The 13050-nt window shown below is 36.1% G+C and overlaps 1 protein-coding gene across 1 annotated transcript in view; it reads left to right on the top strand.

Moving 5' to 3' along the window:
• Window positions 1–10309, top strand: part of Nup155 (nucleoporin 155) — a 61237-nt gene extending 50928 nt beyond the window's left edge. The window contains exons 29-35 of the mRNA XM_003470279.5: window positions 1810–1939; window positions 2789–2902; window positions 4406–4526; window positions 4929–5039; window positions 7690–7826; window positions 9389–9495; window positions 10107–10309. Of these exons, the coding sequence (XP_003470327.2) occupies window positions 1810–1939; window positions 2789–2902; window positions 4406–4526; window positions 4929–5039; window positions 7690–7826; window positions 9389–9495; window positions 10107–10245 (859 nt within the window). The 3' untranslated portion in view covers window positions 10246–10309. The remainder of the gene's footprint in view (window positions 1–1809; window positions 1940–2788; window positions 2903–4405; window positions 4527–4928; window positions 5040–7689; window positions 7827–9388; window positions 9496–10106) is intronic.
• Window positions 10310–13050: the final 2741 nt, after the last annotated feature.

Below are 13050 nucleotides of genomic sequence, written 5' to 3'. Positions count from 1 at the left end.
CGTAATGTTTTAGAGCATTAAGAAACCTATTAAGATAAGCATGAGTTTCCAATGAGATTACAGTATCAAAGGCCATTTAATAAAATACAGGGCAGAGCATTAATTTGTCCCACTGTTTTCATGTAGAATTTTTTGTTTAATAATACTATACAAGTACTATTTCTGAAAACTGGGTATTAGTTAAGGCAGGAAGACAGAGTATTAAGGCAGGGTGATATTAGGTCGTACAGATAAGAATGGTTGTTTAAAGAGTTTACTTATGTGGCCAGATGTGGTGTCATGTATTTATAGATCCAGCTCCTAAGGAGATTGAGATATGCGGATCATCTGAGCAGGAGTTTGAGGCCATCCTGCCTGTGTATCTACCTGTCTCACTGGTAGTACATGTACTTAGCATGTCCAGGACCTTTGGATTAGTCTTACTCAAGAAAACTTTGTATCCTACCCAAAGTTCAGATCCTCCCAAAAAATGTTCAGTTACAACACACAGAAAGTATTGATGTGTATCAGTCTCTACATTCAGGTGTGCTGTTGTAGGTGTTTTCTTTCTTTCTTTTTGACTTTTTTAAAAATGGTTTCACTGTGCAGTTCACTTGAATTAACTTTGTAGCCCTGGTTGGCCTTGAATGTGTAGTGATCCTCCTGCCTCAGTCTCCCAAGTGCTGTGATTATAGGCATGCACCAGCATTCCTGGTGGGTATTGTAGGTGTTTTCATTGGACCCAAAGATTTCTTGGTTTTTTTGTCCTCCTTAGTTCTAATAGTCATTTGAATTTTTTCTACCTCACATGCAAAAGTTGAAGAGATTTTGGTTGGTTTTGGTAGAATGGAATGGAAAGGGAAAGGGAAAGGAAGGAAAGGAAAGGAAATTAGGTTCTTAAAGGCCTCATTGGGTATTTCTAGTACAGGCCTTAGTTGATGTATAGTTTGTACAATGAAGATAACATTAGTAGCATAGTGGCAGATGTCTGTCATCTCAGCTGCTCAGGAGGATTGTAAGTTCAAGCCTGGGCAATTTAGTGAAATCCTTTTCAAATTGCACAGGGCTACAGATATGGAAAATTACTGAGTTCAATCCCCTGTACCACAAAAGACAAAAAAGAATGAAAAAATTAACATTATCAAACATTTTAAATCATTGTTAGCCAAGTGTTATAGTAGTAAGCACCCTGAGTTGATTCCCAGTGCGTGCTTTTTAGAAAATAAAACATAATGCAGGTTTTGTTAAGGTAGAAGAATAAGAAAGATTAATTTTAAAAGGATCCAAGCTGAGTAGTTTCCTTGTGTGTATGCATAGGCGTGATCTCTCCATGTGTCCAAGCTGGTTGTGAGCTCTTGGGCTCAAGCAATCTTGCTGCCTCAGTATGCCAAGTGGTTGAGGGCTGTGCCACTATATACACAAGGGTCTAAGTTTTAACATATTAAACCAAAGCCAGGATGGGTGGCAGTCTTCTGTAATCCCAGCATTTGGAAGGCTAAGCAGGAAGACTGCCATGAATTCAAGGCCAGCTTACACTACAAGAGACTGTGTCTCAAAAAAACAATATATATGTGTATATATATATATATATATACACATATTTACTGAAGGTTTATAATCTACTTTTTAGATATTAACACTTCTTTAGTTGTCTAAAATTGTAACCTCCTAATAGAAATCTACAGATTTATTACCCAAAAACTTACTAATTTTTTCAAATTTCAGATGACCTTTTGGTTGATTAGGTTTAAAATAGTGCATTCTAATTGACATTTGTATCTTTAGTCCTTAAGAAATTGTATAATTAAAATAAAAGGTTTTCTTTCATAGCACAGAAATTTCACTTCAGCAACGATTAGAGTACATTGCTCGAGCCATTCTTAGTGCCAAAAGTTCCACTGCCATTTCATCAATAGCTGCAGATGGTGAATTCCTTCATGAATTAGAAGAAAAAATGGAAGTAAGTGCTAAAGATACTTATGTTATATCTATGTCCAATTGAAGACACATAGTTAACTACATTTTCAATCATAGGTCTATTGAAGTCATTATTAATTCTAGTCTCTGCCTATCTGTATTTATTTTTATGTTTAGGTACAAATCTTAAAGAGATTTTGTTTCTAGAATACCAGTACTTGAGATGTGAAACATCATTATAATTCATAAGCTTTTGTCTGTGGAATTGCTGTAGGTTTTTTCTACCTGTTCAAGTAGCAAATAGTTTATGTTACCGTCACCATGTATTTAAGTAAGTAAATCCATAGAATAAAGTGTCTTAACTAAGAGAAAATTGAACTTACGATCATCTAAGTGAAGAACCTATTTCCCTTTCACAGAAATAAAGTGGGTATTCCTGTTCAGTAGATGACTTTTCATCTACATAGTTGATTTAGGTACCCAAGTTCTATTTTCTGATACTGCCATTCTCTATGGCCTTTGCTTTATCTGATAGAGGACAGAAAAGAAATGTTTATAAGTACATTCAGTTCCTCAAAAACCATAGCCCCAGTATGACATAATTCTGTTCTCATCCCTTGATGAGAATTTAATCTTAGGGCTGTACTTTCGTGTATAAACAGCTGGGAAATCCAGTAAAACTGTTTGCGTCGCTGGACAGCAAAAGCTGTCTGCCATGGTACACTTCCTGTGTCTGACATGTTGAGATGACGTCTCTTATGATGATGCCACATAATAGAAGTCTTTATATGCTAGTTTAGCAAATTTAAACTCAGGTTCCAGGGTCATTCTTTTGAATACAGGTTGACTTATCATAAAGAAATTAAGACATCCTGTGTTCTGACTGAACTAGGTTGCTAGGATCCAACTTCAGATACAAGAGACACTGCAACGGCAGTATTCCCATCACTCCTCTGTACAGGATGCAATTTCTCAACTGGATTCTGAGCTAATGGATATAACTAAGGTAATTTAAAAATAAAAAAAAAAACTGAGTAGTTCCTATAGTTCCAGAAATGCCTTATTTGTTTTTGTACTTTGTGTTTTGTTTCGTGGAAAAGAATAACCAGTTTCTATAAAATTTTTTTTAAAAAAGCCATTTTTGGTAGCTTGTCAGTGGGTTGGCAGATCAGAGCTGCTGTGTCTGACTCCTCGAAAAGGCCAAGATGCTCCTACCAGGCCAGTAGTGGTAAAGAACCTATCAGCTCATGTAGGAATATAAAACTCCTCATGTAGGAGATAATGGCCCTGCTTCTTGCCTTGGAAAAAGTAACTTGTCTTTGCTTAACTCTGCAACTCTCACCTACTCTGTTTCCTTCTTAGCCATTCCTTTTTCAGTTACTCTTGAACATAATTCCATGTATCCTACAGTACCTTGAAATTTATTATTATTTCCATGATTCCTAACCTACAGTGTAGACATTAATTCAATAAGAAATATCACTGCAGCATCCCTTTCTTAGCCAGTAAAACAAGGCACACATACTAAAGTATACTTGAAAATTACCTTCATTCATCGTTTTTTCTTGGCGTAATGCCTATCTTAATACAGGTTAAGTACCCTAAACCATAATGCTGAAATCTGAAACTGAGCGCTGACCTGACACTACAAATGGAAAGTACCATACTTTTCCTTGTGTGCTAATTCATTGTCAAACCACACTGTTAGTCAAAACACAGTATTAGAAATATTGTGTAAAATTATCATCAGGCCATATTTAAAAGCTATATATGAAACAAATGAATTTCATGTTTGGACTTGGGTCCTATCCCAAAGATTTTATATATATATATATATATATATATATATATATATATATATACATACACACACACACACACACACACATATATTTCAAAATGTGAAACACTTCTCTTAACCATTTTGCCTGAAGGATATGCAATCTATATCATATTTTAGATAGTTTAGATAAAATACTTGGTTATTTTTAATTTTGAAGAAGTATTATGTACCAAGTTTTGAGGTGCCTTTTGGAGGTGGATTTAGGTTCTCTCTGTTAAAAATAAAGAATGGGTCAAGACAAGTGCAAATAGTAGCAAAGTTTCATTAAAGGTAGTTAAAGAAATAAGCTCTGCAGAGCTAGTTTGGGCTAAGTAAAGGTAGGAAAAGAAGTATACCCCACAGCATGAGGGTGGGACACCATGCAAGAGAGAACACTGGTAAAGCTCTGCAGACTGTCCTTTTCATATCACCAAGTACTTAGGCTTACATCAGGTCTACATCATATCAAAAACTTGTTTGAGTTCTCAAAATTTATATGCAGGGCTTTGGGAACTGTTCCGTGGATGTGCCCTGGGATTTTGTAATTAACAGATCATGCCTACTTCCCCACCCAGCTTTTCCATGCCCTAATTTCTTACCTTATCAGGAGTATTTCACTGTTAAGTTCTGAATGTTGTACCCTGGTTGGATATTTAATTTTAGGATTTTTTTTTTTTTTCCCAACAGCTTTATGGGGAATTTGCTGACCCATTTAAACTTGCAGAATGTAAACTTGCTATAATTCATTGTGCTGGTTACTCAGATCCTATATTGGTACAGACACTTTGGCAAGATATCATAGAGAAAGGTAAGTGTTCACATACAAGTAAATTAGAATACATTATTTAGTGACTTGGTAGAGGAAGGGACACCTAAGTAGAATGTAAGTGAGGGCATTTGCATGTATTGGAGGGGTGATTATAGAGAGTGAGTCCAGTGAATATTTTCAAGGATGCTCAATAAAGGAATGTGTCACTTTTATGATTTGTTCTACTTAGTAGAGTATCTGAGGTTCTTTCTTTAGACTCTCTTACAACTAGTACTCCAGTAAAAAAGAGAGATTTGTTACTAACAGAAACATAGACTTTGCTAATTAATGTGAATATCAATTCAGAAGTATTTTGTGTGTTGAAACCGAATTAAACAGCTAATGTAAACACTCCACATTAAAAATAAGTTGGGTTTCTACTGACATGTCTCTTTCTTATAGAACTGAGTGATAGTGTAACATTGAGCTCCTCAGACAGAATGCATGCTCTTAGTCTCAAGATCGTCCTCCTTGGCAAAATTTATGCTGGCACACCTCGCTTCTTTCCTTTAGGTAAGCAGGAACCCTAGGTACTCTCGTGTTTTGTTTTCCAGATTTGTTTGGTTTGCTTTTGTTTTTGTGACATAGCATCTCACTGTAACACAGACTAGCCTTGAGGTCACTATGAAACCTAGCCTTATTGCAAATTCTTAGCCTTCCAAGTTACGGGTTATTTTTGTTTCGCTGGTTTTCTTCATTTGACCATTTTTCTTCATTGAAAAATAATCATCTTTAGCCGGGGGTGGTGATGCATCCCTAAAATCTCTTCATTCAGAAGGGTGAGGCAGGAGGATTGCAGGCAGTTTAAAGCCAGCGTTGTCTTCATAAGCCAGTTCAAGGCTAACCCCACACTACAAAGCAAAACCCTATCTCAGAAAAAAACAGAAACAAGAAAAAAAAGATCTTTAGAGTAAAATGTAAAATGTCTTTTGTGCTATTGAAGCTCAGCAATTTAATTTTCTTCAGAAAGAAAGATCTCTAAAGAATAGCAGTATTTGTTAATAATTGGATATGAAATATTCTTTGACCAACTCTTGGGATTGTGCTAAGTGATTATGCTGTTGATAACCAAATACAAGTTGGTGGAGAGGAAAGAAAATGGCTAATAATCTGTAAATGGTTCAGTTGCTCTCTATTATGTTCAGGGTATAGCTTCTTAAATACCAGGTAGTTACATTAAAATTTTATTATTAGAAACTTTTCTTAGCCAAAGATGGTAATTACAGATAGCGCTTGTTATTATAAGCCATTTGCCAAGCTACAATTTTTCCTAAAACATTAGAAGCAACGATAGTACACCCATAAATTAGAATATTAAGTCCCTTTGTTAATGAAAATATTTAGAAACATATCTAAATATATCATGATACAGGGGGTTGTTAAAGAAGGGAAGTGTGGTTTGGAATGGACAGTTCTTGGTATCTTGGAACTGTGTGATCTGGGAAAAAGCACATAGTCACCATTTCTTGCAGGATGTCAAGGTGATAGGAATGGATAGTAAGTAGATGGCCAAGTCATTTAAATCTAAAATGGATTTGCTTTGACAGAAAGGACATAGTGTATTTCTCACAGACATAACCAGAAATACCATTATAATCATTCTCTTGGGATTTTGGGGGTTTTTTTGAGGCTAGAGTCTCACTATGTGGATCAGGCTGATTTTGAACTCACTGTGTAGCCCAGGCTGACTTCAAACCTGTGATGGCCCTCCTGCCCCAGCCTCCCAAACTAGAATTACAGGTGTGCGCCACCAGACCTAGCTTCAAACCTTGTTTGTTTAGGTATAGTATTAAAAACTAACATTTCCCGCATAAGTGCCTGCCTTGCAAGCAGGCAGTCGTGAGTTCGATCCCTGGTACCAATAAAAAGGAAAAAGACAAAAAGCAAACAAACAAAAATTAACATTTCCAGTCATTTTACAAATAGAGAAATAAAGAGAAAATATATATACGTACACACACATTATATACACATTTAGTAAATGTTTATAAGTATATGAAAGCGATATTTGTTATAATTAAAAAGGACCATATTGTACACAATTTGAGGTTATTTTTTATTTGATTTAAGAATGTTAATTTTGGGGCTGGGGATTTAGCTCAGCGGCATAAACACCTGCCTTGCAAGCAAGCAGTTGTGAGTTCGATCCCTGGTACTGAAAAAGACAAAAAAAAAAAATTAATTTTTGGGCTGGACATAGTGTTGCATGCCTGTACTGTAATCCAAGCACTTGGGAGGCTTGCCACAAGTAAAAGGCCAGCTGTGCTATAGTGAGATGGTGTCTCAAAAACACAGGGGAAAAAAATTAGATTCTAAACTTTCTGAATTTTGAACTACTTTTTAGAATGTAAGAGGCCTTTCTATTTCGGTCAGTTTCTCAACAGCAAACGAGCATCCAGGGACTTCAAACTAGGTCAAATTTTAGGATTTTTGGCTTTTTTTTTTCTATTTACTATAAGTATTTGAACGGTAAACTGTAATTTACATAGGTGTGATACCAGTTTTTCAGTTATTGCTGTTGCCCATGGACTTTTGTACTCATCACTGGCAGATTTCAGGTACCATAATATAAGTTTGGTCATTACCATTAAAGGTCTTATTTATGACAGAACAGTGAGAGTGGGACAGAGAACCATCATGGTAAGTAATATAAATCTGAGGGGCAGGCACTACATTTTAAAATCAGGATGTCTAAAATCAGTAACCCTTTCTAAGACAATTGTTAAGTTCGGAGTATGGAGGTTTTTTCCAACTTTTCTTTATTTTCCTTTCTTTTGTGGTAGTAGGGGTTAAACTTAGGTCATTGCATGTGCTGAGAAAGTACATACAGGTATGTTTATCTTTAAAATGTATGTTTTACTGGTTTTAGTATAGTCATGGAGTTGTGTCATTACTACAGTTTTATTTTTAGGACATTTTTATCATCCCCCAAAGAAAACATGTTATTTCCTGTTCCTTCCCACCCATCAACATCAGGCAACCACTGATCTACTCTCTATCTTTAGGTTTGCCTGTTCTCATATGTATCTTACCTATGTTTATTGATTGGAGCGCAAAATTCATTTTTAGATTCTCCCTAGAAAGTACTTAGTTATGACTAGAGCCTACCTTTTGATATCAAGAGTTCAAACTTTTTAAGTTTCTGATCTTTTTCCCTTCCCAGATTTTATTATACATTTCTTAGAGCAGCAAGTTTGTACTTTGGACTGGGATGTGGGCTTCGTAATACAGACTATGAATGAAATTGGAGTACCATTACCTAGACTACTAGAAGTTTATGATCAGCTATTTAAGTCACGGGTAAGGAAAATACTTAGTATATTAAAATAAAACTATGTAAGTCATTTTTCTAGATATAGAATGAAATATTTTGATTGCATGTTTGCAAGCATCTTCTCACTAGTTAACTGAATTGCAGCAGAGATTTGCTTCAATGGCTGATGCATTAGTCACCTTTGTATTGCTGGGACAAAATGCCTGACATACACAATTTAAAGGAGAAACAGTTTATTTCAGCCCAAAATCATCTGGTTTCAAGGTAGGAGGATCATGATGGAAGGGCATGGCAGAGGAAATGCTCACCTCATGGCGGCCAGCGAGCAGAGCAAAAGGGAAAAGCTGAGAAAACAGATGCCAGTCTAAGACATGGCCTAGTGACTGCTTCCCACAGAGGGACACCCCCTCTCACAGCCCATTCAGCCACTAATATCAGGTGATTAAGGGAACACCTTCATGATCCAGTAACCTGTAGGCCTCCCACTGCTGCCTCTGAACACTGCTGCACTGGGCTCAGTGTTTAGGGGGACAGTTGAGGGTTAAGCTAAAATAGTTGTGTGTGGGAAATTATGCTTAGACTGTTAAAAATGATGAAAGTTGCTCTGCTGTATATCATGAGAAAAACGACATGTTAGTATTTTCTATTTTGATAAACATTTTATTCTTGGTGAAATACGCTGAATCAGTGTATGGGATAAGCACATTAGAGAGGAGTTTTCAGTTTTTTGGGGGTCCCCCTCCCTTCCCAGTTCTGGGACTCAAACCCAGGGACTTGTACTGCTAGGCAAGGACTGTTCTGCTGAGCTATATTCAGCCCATTACTTTCTGGGGTTTTGTTTCTTTTTGGTGTGTTTACTGGATCATGAAGGTGTTCCCTTAATCACCTGATATTACTGGCTGAATGGGCTGTGAGAGGTGGTGTCCCTCTGTGGGAAGCAGTCACTAGGCCATGTCTCGCTATGCAGTTCAGGCTGGCCTTGAGCTCAGTTTGTAGCCCAGGTTGGTCTCAAACTCTCAATGATCCTCCTGCCTCAGCCTCCTGAGTGCTGGGATTATAGGTGTGAGCCACCATACCCACTTCCCATTACTTGTAAAGAACAAAGTAATACTGTATTTATTCTATGTAACCTCATCAAACATATCAGTGCCTGATGATCTTTCTCACCACATTGAATCTTATCAGACTCTGTGTTTTGTAATATTTATTTACTTATGTATTTTTGATGGTAGTATTTAGGATTGAGCCTAGTGGCACTCTTTCTTTATCACTGAGATATACCATCAGCCCTTTTTGTTTTTTATTTTGAGTAAGGTCTCTCTGAGTTGCCCAGTCGGGGCTCAAACTTGCAATTCTTTGGTCTCAGCCTCCCAAATTGTTAGGATTATAGATGTGTACCAAAACACCTAGCATAATATATTTTTCAATGTTTGTTCAAATATTAACCATAGCCACATAAATAATTTAATAACTATACTTAATGCTTTTTAATAGCAATACATTTTGTTTGGACCCTAATGAATCTTTTAATATAACTGAAAGATCACTTGGTATGATTTGCCTACAAAAATGTTTGTGTTCTTAATAGGATCCATTCTGGAACAGAGTGAAGAAGCCATTGCACCTTTTGGATTGTATCCATGTACTACTGACAAGATATGTTCAGAATCCTAGTCAAGTTTTGAATTGTGAAAGGTAACTATGAGTTAAGTATTATATTCTAGTAGAAGTTTTTAAATGTTTCTAATGAGTAACTGGGTAAAAAATTTAAAGAGATTATGTAAGAATAAGGGAATTTTAAAGAAGTATAGTTGATTGCAGTTCTTATATATGTTATCAATAATCATTTAAATGATACACATTATCTCCTATGAAAATGAAGAAGTTTTTAGATTTCTCAACCTTTGGCCTAAAATCTTTTCCTCAAATGAAGATAAAGCATCACCACACCCAATTGTGCTATGAATTAGTGACCTCAGGCCAAGACATTTCAGTCACATGTTTTTAATAATGTTTGCCCATTTCACAGGATATTCTTGAAAAAGCCAAAGGAATATAAATAATATTAACAGGAATCATCCCTTATTACTTCCTTTTTATTGTAATAATCTTCAAATGAAAATCGGTATTGACTGCCTTCTAGGTTTCCTATTCTTTGGTCCAGTGTTAGACATTCACCTAGTCATGGGATTTTTGTTTTCTGTGGAACTGTAAGTAAGATTAGCAGAAACTGGGGGAGAAGAAGCTGTATAGAAGGTAGTTTTCTAATTGTATATACAGTTGACCAAGTATTGTTTCTTTTATAGGAGAAGATTTACAAATCTCTGTCTGGATGCTGTTTGTGGTTATCTGGTTGAGCTCCAGTCCATGAGCTCTTCCTCAGCAGTACAAGCCATCACTGGGAATTTTAAATCTCTCCAAGCAAAATTAGAACGGCTTCCTTGATTATTGTAATGCATTTTTATCCATGCATTTTGATCTGTAAAATAAAGACTCAGCTGGGTTCATATATCAAGTGTTCTAAATCTGAGAATTTAGGTTCAATTTTAGTAGAAATATTTTTAGCAAGTGTACAAACAGTACATTTGTCAAAGAAATTATTTTTATGGCTACTACTTTGTTTTTTAATGATTAATTTCAACTGCCAGTATGGTGCAATAGTAGAGTGCTTGCTGAGCATGTGTAAGGTCCTGGGTTCAGTTCTCGGCACTGCAGACATAATAACTGGTTTCAGAAATAACTGGCTGAAAGAATATCTCATGCCTTTTGTCCCAGCATCAGAAGGCTAACATAGGAGGATCACTGCAAGTTCAGGTCAGCCTGGAATACATACCAAGGTTCTATTTTGAAAAAAACAAACTAAAAGAAACAAGAGAAGTAAGATTATATATGATTTCAACACTGCATTAAAAATATCCTTGTTTTCAATTTTCCTGCAGCCAGAAATTTTGAGTTTATATTATTTATGTTCAAGTTAGCCCTAGGATTTTGGTATCCAAATTTAAACCGGCTAGATAACAGGGTCCATTTTCATAATACTGGATTCTACAACAGCTCTTAAATAGGGAAATGACATGTATTTTATAAAAGTTTATTTTTGTGAAGGCATTTATTTAACTACTATTTTTATCAGACAAGTGAGTGATAATTAACTTTCCGTATCCTGCACAGCTATGCAGAAAGAGACTGTTTTCTTTTCCTGTCCACTTGGCTTTTTGTCTTGTGACTGTGGTTTTCCTCCGAGCCTTGATTGTCAAAAGCATTGTGTGCCAAACCAGCATGACCCTCACCTTGAGAATTTGTTCAGATACTCTCCAGATTCTGGTCCCACTGCAAACCTACTAAGTTGGAAATTTTGGAGGTGAGGCCCCGCTTTCTGTTTCAGCAAGCCCTCTCGGGTTGACATGTCAAATTTTAAAACTGCTCCATCAGCAGATACCGCTGCTCCCCACTGTCTGTAGAGCGACTTTCCCCTGCTATTTCTCCACCTCCCTTGTTTACAGTACACAAGTTTTATCCAATGTACGTGGTGTATGAAAGTTACTAATGATGTCGTGTTTAATTCGACTTCAACACATGAGGAATTACTAACCAAGTACTCTCGAATCATAACAGCAAGGGAATTGCAAAGAGAATGATTGGGGCTGACAGCTGTAAAACCCTAGACTTTGTTCCATTCTCCAAGAGCAATTAATTACTTTCTGTTTGTTGTCACTAGTGCATGTGTAACAATTTTTAAAATATATTTTGGATATATTTTCACTTTTATCTTTTCCTAAGATCTTGGCACTGTCTTGGCCAGGTTTTTTCTCAGAGAAGTTAGCTACCTTTTCTCCTATAATCTTCTGGTGTATAATATAGGTTAAAAAATCATTCATTGAGTGCTGCTACCTCTCATCTTTCAGCTTTTCATTTCCTTAAGTTTAACGTTTTTTAAAATATACAAAATGAATGTATAGTATGTATTTTTCAGTTTTGTAAATTTAAATTTTTTCATGTGTACTTAAAATGGATGGTCTTGCTTAAATGCTGTAATTTACATGTGAATCACTTTCTGCTTGAAATAAGTATGTATAACTACAGTTTTGAGCACATTTATATACTAACCCATTTATAGATTTATATATATATATACACACACACACATATATATAATATATAAAATAAACTCATAATATTGAAGGTACATCTTTGAAAAGGGCTGTAGGCTGCCATGTCTTAGAAGAATGAACATTCCATTCATTCACACAGCACACTTTGAAAGGGTTTAACATCTTCAGCTCTATGGCAGATATGTATAATATCTTCTGGAGCTAAGTAGCCCAAGAGAACAAATCAAGACCTCTTATCTTTTAATATTCTAGAACAGTTTCTAAAACTTTAGCCTAAGCCAGGCTTGAGGGCACAATGCCTGTAATCCCAGCACTCGGGAGGCTGAGGCAGGAAGATCATTGAGAGTTCAAGACCAGCCTGGGCTACAAAGTGAGCTCGAGCTCAGCCTGAAGTGCATGTATACCAAGACCCTCTCCCAAAAAAAGAAAAGAAAAACAAAAAAATGTTAGCTTTCAGAAGAATTAACCTGGAGAGCCTATCAAACCAAATTCTTGAGTTCTACCTCCCATGGATGCCAGTCCTGGCGGTCAGTGGTCACCTTTACAATCATATGGATTTAGCACCTTCATCCACCATGTAAATATACTTCGTAGTTGGTGTTTGCTCAGCATGTTTCTTTATCATGGTTATTAAACATTTAGGTAGGGAATCATTGCTATAACATAGTCTGTGAAACTGTATTCATTGTGGGAAGTCAGGAGTTACTGAAAGTCTTGGTTGTAATGTACCTGTGATATTTTAATATATTTTTATTACTGTGTATTTCATAAAATACTGGATTTCATTGTGACTTCCTCATACCTGTGTGTAACATATATGATCCTATCCATCCTCGTTACCCTCCTTTATAACTGTCTCCCCTCTCCCCTTGTAGTATATAGCAGGATGGTTAGGAAACAAAAATCAGTTTTAGTAGTTGGGGAAGGTATGAGATACTAACCCTGACTTGTATGTGATGTTTCTTTAACATTTCTTTAGTTAACAGTTTACTTCCTAGTGACTTCTTCATTGAAAACCTGACTACTAATACAGAAATTTCTCTGTATTTTCTAGTGAACTTAATCTCACAGATTACTCATTGTCTTCCTTGGGTATTTTCTACCTTCATGTTTTTCCTCCTGCTCATGAGAGACAAAA

This window comes from Cavia porcellus, unplaced genomic scaffold (genome assembly GCF_034190915.1).
Source record: "Cavia porcellus strain 051 isolate PalLab524CR breed Dunkin Hartley unplaced genomic scaffold, mCavPor4.1 scaffold_11, whole genome shotgun sequence".
In the NCBI taxonomy this organism is placed as follows: domain Eukaryota; kingdom Metazoa; phylum Chordata; class Mammalia; order Rodentia; family Caviidae; genus Cavia; species Cavia porcellus.
Note: the sequence above shows the minus strand (reverse complement) of the source record. Positions and strands in the feature narration are given on the sequence as shown.